Below are 12,654 nucleotides of genomic sequence, written 5' to 3'. Positions count from 1 at the left end.
AAGGAGAGAGAGCCGTCTAAAAATGGGCTATATCTTCATGCAAATGGAAAAATGCTACTAAATAGACTGATTGCTATCATAGGCAGCCACTGAACGTGTCAGCATTTCAGTTCCACTGGAGTCTAGACAGATGTTTCCCGAGTCCTTAGTAAGGGTCCGTACAGCAAATGGCCTTGTGGGGACCACAGCAAAAGAATATATAAGTGGGTTGCCGTACCATTGGATGACCTGATTTTTCAAAGAGTAGTTTTTTAATTACCAAAAATGTAGTCAGTCTTATGGAATGGTAAGCATTATTGATAGCGTCACAGAGACAAATGGTTCAGCTGGAAGAGACCTTGAGAGGCCGGAAAGAGGAAACTGTTCTGCCCTCTATTCTGGCACTCTGTCCTCTCTGCCTCCTGCCAGCCCTGCTTGTCTCATGTTACCCAAATTGCCTTCACTACGTAAACTGGCAGAAAGTTACAAGTGACAGATTCATTTGAATCCCAAAGTGACCCCTTTAAAAATGCACACACTCAGAGAGAGCTGGGGGTTGGGCTGTAATTTCTTCCCATCTCCACGTGAATTACATTATTTTGGATTTTTTTCTTTACCAAATGCTGACTTGTAGAGCTAGGAAAAGGGGATATTTAGAGCTATGGCGTTTCAGAGACAGGAAACCAGGGTGAGACCGTGGCGTGCAGGGGTGGGGAGGTCGGTGGTTTAGAGGCTTTAGAGAGAGAGATGTGAAGCTGACACTGGGTAGGGGAGCTGGGCAGTTTGTGCAGAGCTGACATCATCATCATCCCTCAACCCTTGTACCAAGTTTTCCCCTGTAAGTGTTGCTCTTTATTTTCCCTCCCAGAAAGGTGGTTGTTAGGTTTCTATAATAGTTCCTTTGCCGGATGCAGTAGAATATAGGGAAATTTAAAAACTCATTAAAAAATTGAGAGCGATATTAAACAAATAACTATAAAACTAAGAATAAAAATGAAAATGAATTACAAAAGCCTTGCTTTATTTAGGAGCTCTGGCTTCACAGAGCTCAAGGTCTGGGTGGAGGTTAATTTCTGCACATAAAACAGTTATAGAGTACCATAAAACTACAGAGTGAGATGCGTGATTAGTTCTGCAAGTTCCCTGATATAGAAATGCGGGATTCATGGAGGCTAACTAAGCCATCCCAGACTGACGGTGCCATCTGATGGATTGCTTAGAAACCGTTCCCTACGTCTCTTCCCCTTTAGAGTGACCAAGCACGAAGATGTAGATAATTTATGTACAACAGTACAGGACTCTTCATCAAAACATAATGTGTAAAAGTGAAAGTATTGGAACAACCTAAATGTCCAGCAATTGGAGAATGGGCAAAAAAATTGTAGTGAAATCTTTATATGTTGGAAAATCCCGTTATCAGTTTTTTTTAAATTAGGGAATATAGAAAAAAGCTCAAGTAAAGAAAGGCTACAAAAGAATGTGTGCAGGGGCTTCCCTGGTGGCGCAGCGGTTGAGAGTCCGCCTGCCCATGCAGGGGACACGGGTTCGTGCCCCGGTCTGGGAGGATCCCACATGCCGTGGAGCGGCTGGGCCCGTGAGCCATGGCCGCTGAGCCTGCACATCCGGAGCCCGTGCTCCGGCGGCGTGAGAGGCCACAACAGTGAGAGGCCCGCATACCGCAAAAAAAAAAAAAGTGTGCAGTATATCCAAATATTAATATACAAATCATGAAAAAAATAACAGGAGGAAATATGCTAAAATGCTTACAATGATTTTCTTTGATTGAATTTCAGGTGATTTTTGTTTTATTCTTTATAGTTATTTTTCATGTTTTTCAAAATTTCTCCAATGAACATATAGTTTGTATAGTGAACACGTGATTTTAATCAGAAAATATTTAAAAAAATGAAATTGAGGGCTTCCCTGGTGGCGCAGTGGTTGAGAGTCCGCCTGCCAATGCAAGGGACGCGGGTTCGTGCCCCAGTCTGGGAAGATCCCACATGCCGCAGAGCGGCTGGGCCCGTGAGCCATGGCCGCTGGGCCTGCGTGTCCGGAGCCTGTGCTCCGCAACAGGAGAGGCTGCAGCAGTGAGAGGCCCGCATAGTGCAAAAAAAAAAAAAAAAAAGATATTGAAAATGTTGCCCCAAATGATGACTCCATTATACCATGGTTTTATGGATTCTATATATGAATCTGATGAAAAGTCATCTAGAAAGGATGCTGGCATTAGATTTTACCGACTGTTACTTTCAGATTGGAGAAGCTTATAGAATTTTTTTAAAAAAATATTTATTTATTTGGCTGTGTTGAGTCTTAGTTGTGGCGTGTGAGATCTAGTTCCCTGACCAGGGATCTAACCTGGGCCCCCTGCTTTGGGAGTGTGGAGTCTTAGCCACTGAACCACCAGGGAAGTCCCTAGAATCTTTACTCAAGGTGGCTATCATTAGATATTTGGGTATATGGTTTCTGCAAGAAGAAGCATTTCTAAAACTTATCAGAACTTTAAAATGGAATAGATAGGCATGTAGGTAGAGGGACAGGTGGATATAATCTATTGCTTTTCAGTAGCCCTTTATAGTATTCCATTCTGAAGGCTAATAAAAATTAACCACTGCAGCACAGTTCCAGGGAAAGAAGTAGGTGGTTAGGGAGCAGAAGTGGTCAAGGAACTAGCCTAGAAACAGCAAACAGAGGGCTGGACGGGCGAGCCGTTATCGAGATATAGAGTTGTAAAGAACAGGGCTTCCCTGGTGGCACAGTGGTTGAGAGTCCACCTGCCGATGCAGGGGACACGGGTTCATGCCCCGGTCCGGGAAGATCCCACATGCTGTGGAGCGGCTAGGCCCGTGAGCCATGGCCTCTGAGCCTGCGCATCAGGAGCCTGTGCTCCGCAGCGGGAGAGGCCACAAGAGAGAGAGAGACCCGCGTACCGCAAAAAAAAAAAAAAAAAAAAGAACAGATTCTCCAGGGATGAGAGTTTGGACCTGTTAAGGATCTTTATACATGATCTGGAAATAGGCGTTCACAATGAAATCATGAAATAGTTGATTTGCCAAAAGTTTCCAGTGGTAAAGAAGGAGGCCAGCAGCTGTGTCCAGAGCACAGGACACTATTACAGTTCTGTACATGTGGCTAGAAAAGTAGCAGCTGCATTTTGCCAATGGCAAATGTAGAGACCAAACATTCAAATTACGTGTACAAAATAGAGGGCTTGGAGTTATCGTTGATCTTTCTCTCAGAACATCAGTCCACCATTTTGCTGCAGTCTAAAAGGGGCCATAAAGTTGTTGCATATTACTAAGAGAAATAGCAACAAAATAGAAAGCTATATTTATGCAAAACAGTGATATATCGAGTGTACTATATTCTAAAGTACTAATGTAAGAGTACTTCACTGTTAATACTAGAGGGATATAAATTTTGGGACAAATCAGAGTACTGTTTGACCCAGCAGATTATGAATTTATGAAATTTTTTCCAGCTTGATTGTGATGTAATTGACACATAACATTGTGTAAGTTTAAAGTGTACAGTGTGTGGGGCTTCCCTGGTGGCACAGTGGTTGAGAGTCTGCCTGCTAATGCAGGGGACACGGGTTCGAGCCCTGGTCTGGGAGGATCCCACATGCCGTGGAGCAGCTAAGCCCGTGAGCCACAACTACTGAGCCTGCGCGTCTGGAGCCTGTGCTCCGCAACAAGAGAGGCCACGACAGTGAGAGGCCCACGCATCGTGATGAAGAGTGGCCCCCGCCCTCACACAGAAACGAAGACCAACACAACCAAAAATAAATAAATTAATTAATAAACTCCTACCCCCAACATCTTAAAAAAAATAATAAAGTGTACAGTGTGATGATTTGATATTTGTATATATTGTGAAATGATTACCACAATAAGATAACATATCCATCGCTCACATAGTTGTCTTTTGTGTGTGTGTGTGGTGAGAACGTTTAAGATCTACTGTCTTAGCAGATTTCAAGTATGCAATACAGTATTGTTAACTATAGTCACCATGCTGTACTTTAGATACCCAGAACTTTATGGCTGGAAGTGTACCCCCTCTGACCACCATCATCCATTTCCCTTACTCTCCACCCCTGGCAACCACCAGTACACTCTTTCTGTGAGTTTGACTTTTTTAGATTCCACATATGTGTGAGATCATACAGTATTTGTCTTTTTCTGTTGGACTTATTTCACTTAGCATAATGCCTCCAAGGTTCATCCTATGTAGTTGCAAATGACAGGATTTTCTTCTTTTTTATGGATGAATAATACTCCATTGTGTGTGTACGTGTGGGTATGTATTATGTATCATACCACATTTTCTTTATCCATGTGTCCATAGATGGACAGTTAGGTTTTTTTCCATGTCCTGCCTGTTGTAAATAATGTTACAGTGAACATGGAGTGCAGATATGTTTTCAAGATAGTGATTTCATTTCCTTTGGAAATCCCAAAAGTGGAATCGTTGGTCCATATGCTAGTTCTAGTTTTAAATTTTTGAGGAACCTCCATACTGTTTTCCATAGAGGCTGTACCAGTTTACATTTCCACCAACAGTGCATGAGGATTCCCTTTTCTCTACATCCTCACCACCACTTATCTCCTGTCCTTTTGATAATAGCCATTCTGACAGGTGTGAGGTGATATCTCACCATGGTTTTGATTTGCATTTCCCTGATAATTAGTGATGTTGAGTACCTTTTCATGTACCTGTTGGCCATTTCTGTATCTTTGGAAAAATGTCTGTTCAGATCCTATGCCCATATGTTACTCAGATTTTTTTTTTTTGCTATTGAGTTATATGAGTTCCTTAATATATTTTGGATATTAACCCCTCATCAAATAATGATTTATAAATGTTTTCTCCCATTTCATAGGTTGCCTTGTCATTTTGTTGATTGTTTCTTTTGCTGTACAAAAGCTTTTTAGTTTGATGTAGTCCCATTTGTTTATTTTTGCTTTGTTGCTTGTGCTTTGGGTGTCTTATCCAAAAAATCATTGCCAAGACCAATGTCAAGGAGCTTTTGCCATATATTTTCTTGTAGGAGTTTTGTGGTTTTAGGTGTTTCCATTTGGAGTTAATTTTTGTGAGTAAGATGGTATCCAATTTCATTCTTTTGGTTGTGAATATCTAGTTTTCCCAACAACATTTATTGAAGAGACTATCTTTTCCCCATTGATTATTCTTGGCTCTTTAGTCACCAGGGTCTTTTGTGGTTCCATATGAATTTTAGGATGGTTTATTTCTGTAAAAAAATGCCATTGGAATTTTGATAGGGATTGCATTGAATCTATAGATAGCTTTGGATAGTATGGACATTTTAACATTATTAATTCTTTTGATCCATGAACATGGGATGTATTTTCATTTATTTGTGTGTTCTTCAGTTTCTTTCATCATGTCTTATAGATTTCAGTATACAGATCTTTATCTCCTTGGTTAAATTTATTCCTAAATAGTTTATTTTTTTTGAGGCTATTGTGAGTGGGACTGTTTGTTTCTTTTTCAGATACTTTGTTATTAGTGTATAGAAATACAACTGATTTCTGTATGTTTATTTTATATCCTGCAACTTTACTGAATTTACTTACTCATTCTGATAGTGTTTTGGTGGAGTCTTTAGGGTTTTCTAGATATAAGATCATGTCATCTGCAAACAGATGGTTTTACTTCTTCCTTTTCAATTTGGATGCCTTTTATTTCTTTTTCTTGCCTGATTGCTCTGGCTAGGATTTCTAGTAATGTGTTGAATAGGAATAGTGAGAGTGGACGGTCTCATCTTACTCCTGATCATAAAGGAAAAGCTTTCAACCTTTCACCATTGAGTACAATGTTAGCTGTGGGTTTGTCATATATGGCCTTTTCTATGTAGAGGTATGTTCCTTCTATACTCAATTTGTTGAGAGTTTTTATCATGAATGGATGTTGAATTTTGTCAAATGCTTTTTTTGCATCTATTGATATGATCATGTGGTTTTTTATCTTTCATTTATTAATGTGATGTATCATATTTATCGATTTGCATATGTTGTTGAATCTCACTTGATCATGGTACGTGATACTTATAATATGCTGTTGAATTTGATTTGCTAATGTTTTGTTGAGAATTTTTGCATCTGTATTCCTTAGAGATATTGGCCTGTAGTTTTCTTTTTTTATAGTGTCTTTACCTGGCCTTGGTATTAAGGTAATGTTAGTGTCGTAAAATGAATTTGAGAGCGTTTCCGCCTCTTCAAGTTTTAGGAAAATTTTGAGGATTGGCATTAATTCTTCTTTAAATGTTTGGTAGAATTCATCAGTGAAACCATCTGGTCCTGGGATTTTCTTTGCTGGGAAGTTTGTGATTACTGATTTAATTTCCTTACTCATTATTGGTCTGTTCAGATTTCCTATTTCATCATGATCCAGTCTTGGTAGGGTGTATATGGCCAGGAATTTATCCATTTCTTCTAGGTTGTCAAATTTGTTGGCATGTAATGTTCATAGTAGTCTCTTTTGATCCTTTGTATTTCTGTGGTATCTGATGTAATGTCTTCTCTTTCATTTATAGTTTTTGAGTCCTATCTCTTTTTATTGGTTAGTCTAGCTAAATTGTCAATTTTGTTTATCTTTTCAAAGAACTGACTCTTAGTTTTGTTAATCTATTGTTTTCCTATTCTCTATTTCACTTATTTCCATGCTAGTCTTTATTATTTCCTCCCTTCTGCTAACTTTGGGCTAAGTTTGTTCTTCTTTTTCTAGTTTCTTGAGGTGTAATGTTAGGTTATTTATTTGAGATCTTTCTTTTTTCTTGATTTCATTTATAGCTGTAAACTTTCCTCTTGTAAGTGCTTTTGCTGCATCCTGTAAGTTTTGATATGTTGTGTTTCCATTTTAATTTGTCTGAAGATATTTTTAAAATTTCCCTTTTGATTTTTTTTTTGTTGTTGTTCACTGGTTGTTCAGGAGTGTGTTGTTTAATTTCCAAGTATTGGTGAATTTTCCAGCTTTCCTCCTATTATTGATGCTAGTTTCATACCGTTGTGGTCAGAAAAGATACTTGATATAATTTCTGTCTTTTTGGAATTGTTGAGACTTGTTTTGTGGCCTAACATATGATCTGCCCTAGAAAATGTTCCATGTGCCTGTGAGAAGAATGTGTATTGTGTTGCTACTGGATAGAATGTTCTATATGTTTGTTAGGTTCATTTGGTCTATAGCATTGTTCACATCTGCTGTTTGCTTATTGATTCCTGTCTAGATGATCTATCCCTTTTTGGGAGTGGGATATTAAAGAATTTATGATATTTATTATTTCAAGAGCAGTGGTTCTCAACTGGGGATGACTTTGCCCCCCCAGGGTACGTTCGGCAGTGTCTGGAGACATTTTTGGTTGTCACAACTGGTGAGGAAGGGCATGGCTGTTGCTACTGGCATTGAGGGAGTAGAGGGCAGAGATGCTGCTAAACATTCTACTATACTTGGGATAGTCCCCACATCAAAGAATTATCTGGATCAAAAATGGCAATAGTACTAAGGTTGAGAAACCCTGCCCTAGAAGAACAGGGAGAAAATGCTAATAGATTTGAGAAAGGATTGGCTAGAACCATCAATAGTTTCAGAGAACCAGGGATGTACCTAACTGTTATGGTTGATGTTGGGAGGACAACAGTGCCCTCCCATGACCTGTTGGAGCTGGTTGGTGGCTATTCTAGGCTGGACTTGGTGTGTTCTCTGTACCCTGCTTGCCCCTTCGTCTCAGAGAAGACTTCGAGCAAGACAAAGCACATTTGTTTCTCTGCACAGAGGAACTTTCATTTTGACTGTTTCCCCATCAAGAGAGCGTCTTGGGCATTCTGGGATCTGGAATGGTGTAATGACCTTATTAGGGATAGGAATAAATCCTGAGTAACACAGTCAAGATTGAGTGCCCCAAGAAAGGGCGTTTGGAAACATGAGCTTCTAAAATGCTAATAGTTACTGTTATCTTTCAGGTGGTAAATGTGTCAAGGCTGGAGGGAGATGATAATCCCGTGCAGCTCATCTACTTTGTGGAGGATCAAGATGGAGAAAGACTCAGTGCAGTCAGGTCTTCAGATCTGATTAACAAGATAGATATCCAGAGAGCAGCCATCATCTTGGGTTACCGAATTCAAGGAGCTGTTGCCCAACGTAAGTGCGTGAGGTGTGGCCCCTGCTGTGCTGGGGTCAAAAGCCAGTCTTTTTCTGACAATAAACTCTAAATTTAAAGCATTCTTATGTTCGCGTAGTAGATATAAGAGGTCAGTCATTAAAATTAATTTGCCAAGACCTTCTTTATTTTGTTTGCATGCAGTTGTAGCATTCGCTGTTCTTTTTCCTACCCAGCATTTTATATTCGTAGTGTTATAGTGAGTTTTAGTAGCTTGAGTTAACTTTAATAATTTTCCCCTCCTCCTGTACTATTTAAAAAAATTTTTGTCTTAGGTAAAATAATGTGTTTTCTCTGTATATATTCCAAACTCTTACATGTCATATTTTGAATGTTGATGGGGACAGTGAGTCACGCAGGAAGCTGGGAGGTACCCTCTGCATTTATTGGCTTCCTTCTGGGTCTTTTAACACAAAGAAGTCCTTGATTCTTACCCTTTTCAATCCTGTTTCTCTCCCACCCTGTCCTCATATCACTCATAATTTAGAAAGAGGTATTTTGGTATTTCTTTATTATTGTTGGAAGAGTCCAGGCTCCTGCTCCCCTGGCAATGGCTACTCTCAGTGCCGTTGTTCCCCAACTCATAGATTTGGGGTATTTAAAATTGAAAAGGAGAGGCATGGAAGAGTGTATTTCTCTAAATATACCTTTATGAATCAGACTACTATTTTGATGTGGGTGTTTTTCCTTTATAATCCTGGGAGCAATCCTTGTAAGAGCTCAGAGAAAGTTGCTCCCAACAGTAAAGGGATAACTAAGTGTTCAGAAGGAATTTAGCATCAGAGAGTGTTGAAAAACTCCCGAGAAACTTCGGCGATGAAGGCAGTTTGTAACAAATGACAGCTTTGAAATTATCCTCCATGATGGAATGTCCTTTGTAAGAGCTATACTTGACCCCGGAAACTAACCAGGATGAGGGCCATGGGCACACTTTCTCCATTTTATAGGTGACGATGGGAGAGTTGAAGCAAATAACCGTTGGTGCTTTGTGTTTGCGTGTTTGAGATATGATTGTATATTAGTGTGTTCTATTTCAAAGCAGTGAGAAAAAAAATAATGAAGCGTTTACTTGTATTTCTTCATGTGAACATTTCTGATTGTCGGAGGAGTGCCCCACTCCAGCTAAGCACTTCACTTTTTAGAAAAGATTGCTTGCAGTAGGCTCTGGGCACCTTTCAAGACTACTGTCATCTGCTCTTGCACTCCTCTCGCCTCGGTTTCATGCTGAAAACCAACAGTCCTGGGATTGGGAGCCTAAGCCAACACCAGGGCCAGCCCCAAAACAGCTGCGGACTTGATGTCAGGCCCTCGTTTTGACGAGTCACAAGGTTTTACTGGGTGAGAGCTAAGGAGAGGACCCAGTTGTCTCAGCTCCTCAGTTTGGTTGTGTCACTCCTATATTGTCAGCTGTTTTCATGCTAAATGAACTACATATACAAACTATATTCAGGTCAAATTAAAAAATGCAAAATTTTAACACTTTGCCACTCTCTCCATTTCCCGCATAGTCGTTGCGTTGTGATTTGTGCTGCTTTCATAGCGCTTGTGCCTGAGAGGGCGTGCTCCCCTCCCTGGTCACTCTCTAAGAGGCCGAAACCCAAACTTAAACCGGCACTAAGCATCTTTTTATTGTTACATCTTTGAGGAAAAACATTCTGATCCCATAGCACGTGTTAACCATTATAGGATATGAAAAGAGCGTAAAAGTTAGTCCCTGCCCAGGAAGACTGATATATATTTGAAGAGGCAAGGCTTAGAGTCATGACCGTATTAATGAGCAAAGTGGTATAGTATACCAGGATGACACATTTATGTAATAAAATGCATTGTAACAGAATAACGAGGTACCATTTACAAGACCAAGACAACCAAGGACAAAACAACTTGGACAAGGGGAATCTAGTGCGGTCACGGAGAGGTCGTTGTGAAGTGGCCCCAGCGGATGAGAGGGTTGGGCACGGAAGGGGGGCATTTTGGTTTTCAGAGCCTGGTGATTGGAACCTGGGCTTTAAGAGGACCAGGGAAGCAGTTTTAAGAAGAGCTGAATCTTGCGAGAGGATGAGTACGGAATGAAGAGGATGAGGGCCCAGAACTGGGAGGCCGGGTTAGGGAGAGGAGCTGGTGAAGGAAATTAAGGAGGACAGAGTAATTGAAGCATGATCGTCCAAGGCCATGAAAGATGGGGGGCTGAGGCAGGGGAGGGGGTGGGGAGGTTGGGGAGTGGAGGATTCAAAATAAGTAAGTTGATTTAATGTAATTTTAAAATTGACAACTGGTATAGCAGTTTCAGTTAAAAGTCATGTTCTTTTTTTTGCGGTACGTGGGCCTCTCACTGTTGTGGCCTCTCCCGTTGCGGAGCACAGGCTCCGGACGCGCAGGCTCAGCGGCCATGGCTCACGGGCCCAGCCGCTCCGCGGCATGTGAGATCTTCCCGGACCGGGGCACGTACCCGTGTCCCCTGCATCGGCAGGCAGAGTCAACTGCTGCGCCACCAGGGAAGCCCAAAAGTCGTGTTTTAATTGAACGGTTGAGGGAGAGATCTGGGTAAGGAAATGAAGGCAGTGCTCATAGATTGCTTACTGTGACTTTCTAGTTTTTGGTAAGGCAATATTCCTGCAGTGAGAATTTAGGGAGGGACCTGGTAGAATAAACTGGACATCAGGAGACGTGGAATAAACCTCACTTTGCCATTGAATTAGCCATTTTCCTTTAGACACGTCATATATGTTGCTGTGATCCCTACTGTATTGTAGATGGAATGTGTTGTGTTTGTTTACTGTGTCCCGTTCCCTGTCATCAGGAGACCATAGTCTCTCCCCAGTTGTCTTGAGCTGAAATGACAGGGACTTTCGTGGTTTCTCATGGAAGAGGGCACATTTACTGCCCAGAAGGGCTGTCCAGTAAAGGAGTGCAGAGGACTCACTGAGAGACCTTTCTTCCTCGTCTGCAGCTGTGGACAGGGTGAAGAGGCCATCATCCCCTGAGTCCCAGAGCAGCAGCCTCTGGGTCATTGTGGGCGTGGTCGTGCCAGTGCTGGTGGTGATGGTGATCGTTGTCATCCTCTACTGGAAACTCTGCCGCACGGACAAATTGGACTTTCAGCCTGACACCGTGGCCAACATTCAGCAGCGTCAGAAGGTAAGGGACAGACTCCTGCCCCGCGTTCCTGTGAGCATCCTGTGGACTGGGGTAGGGCAGGTCAGGTTCCTGGTACTGAAGGACATGGGGGGGAGCTGGTCAGGAAATCTTTTGGCTTTAGTGTTGGTGTCCCTTTGCCTCCATGTTTGCTTAGAAACCCAGGTCTTCTGTAGTATTAAATACATGCCCAGAAAATGAAGCCATGTGAAGGCTTAGCAATGCTGTGGGCTCTGAGTTCCACTGTGATTTTATTTTTGAGATGTTCAGTTAGAAGATGACATCCATTCTGTGTATGAATTCTGATCTATTTTAACCCTGGATATTTTCAGAGAACAGGAGCCAAGGAAGATTTTCTTTGATCTATGTATCGATTTCTTTCATACGCAACTCTGCTGGCCGGCTCCTTTATTTTCCGTCCACCATATTGCAAGCCTACTTGTCCACCTTGATCAAGACCACATAATCATTAAAAAATGGTAATACATGCCTTAAACATTTTAACTTTATATACACACACACACACACACACACACACACACACACATATACACGCACACATACATATATATACATACACATGCATATACACACATACACACACACACATATACACACACATACATGTATATATACACACATACATATATACACACATATATACACACATATACACACACATACACATATACACACACGCATATATATACACACATATACACACATACATATATACACATATATACACACATATATACACACACAGACATACACACATATATACACACACATACATATATATATATACACACACACACAGACATACACACAGACATATATATATATATATATATATATACACACACACACACACACAGACATACACACATATATATATATAAAATTAGCTTTTACTTGACAATCTTTAAAAACAATTTGGAGTATTAGTCTATCAAAAGGAATTCTGTGTGGTCTTTCTTGTGAAGAAACAACGCACGTAAGGCATCAGCTGCAGTTTCCAGTTTGGGTTTCTCTAGGGAAGAGCAAAGCAACCTGAGTACAGAATTTTCTAGATGTTTTTCAATATCCCCCCCCACCCTGCTCTGCAGTCTTTTAGAGTTAATTCTCCTGCGCCTAATTTGTCAGCAGTTTCTTTTTTCTTTCTTTCTTTCTTTTTTTCAGCAGCTCCTTTTCCATGTGTTTCCAAGGCATTCAGTTTAGTTTTTATGGTAATAGCAGTTCCCTTATCACACTTAGGTTTCGACAGTTTCTGCAGTATTTGTCACGTACCAATTTCAGAGGAAGACATAGCCTCTTGGTCAGTATCCAGCTCCCCTGGTGAGCAAGAACATGCCAAGTAA

The 12,654-nt window shown here is 40.9% G+C and overlaps 1 protein-coding gene across 2 annotated transcripts in view; it reads left to right on the top strand.

Annotated features, from left to right (window-relative positions):
* The window catches only part of KIAA1549, a gene marked incomplete at its 3' end in the record, with an annotated part of 146,176 nt that overhangs the window by 72,113 nt on the left and 61,409 nt on the right, over nt 1-12,654 (top strand). For both annotated transcript variants that reach the window (XM_082846118.1, XM_082846117.1), the window contains exons 9-10: nt 7,962-8,139; nt 11,109-11,296. In XM_082846118.1, coding sequence (XP_082702244.1) covers nt 7,962-8,139; nt 11,109-11,296 — 366 coding nt within the window. The remainder of the gene's footprint in view (nt 1-7,961; nt 8,140-11,108; nt 11,297-12,654) is intronic.

Source organism: Leucopleurus acutus (genome assembly GCF_964270905.1).
Source record: "Leucopleurus acutus genome assembly, chromosome: 9".
NCBI classification, from domain to species: Eukaryota; Metazoa; Chordata; class Mammalia; order Artiodactyla; family Delphinidae; genus Leucopleurus; species Leucopleurus acutus.
This window is presented reverse-complemented; position numbering and strand designations above follow the sequence as displayed.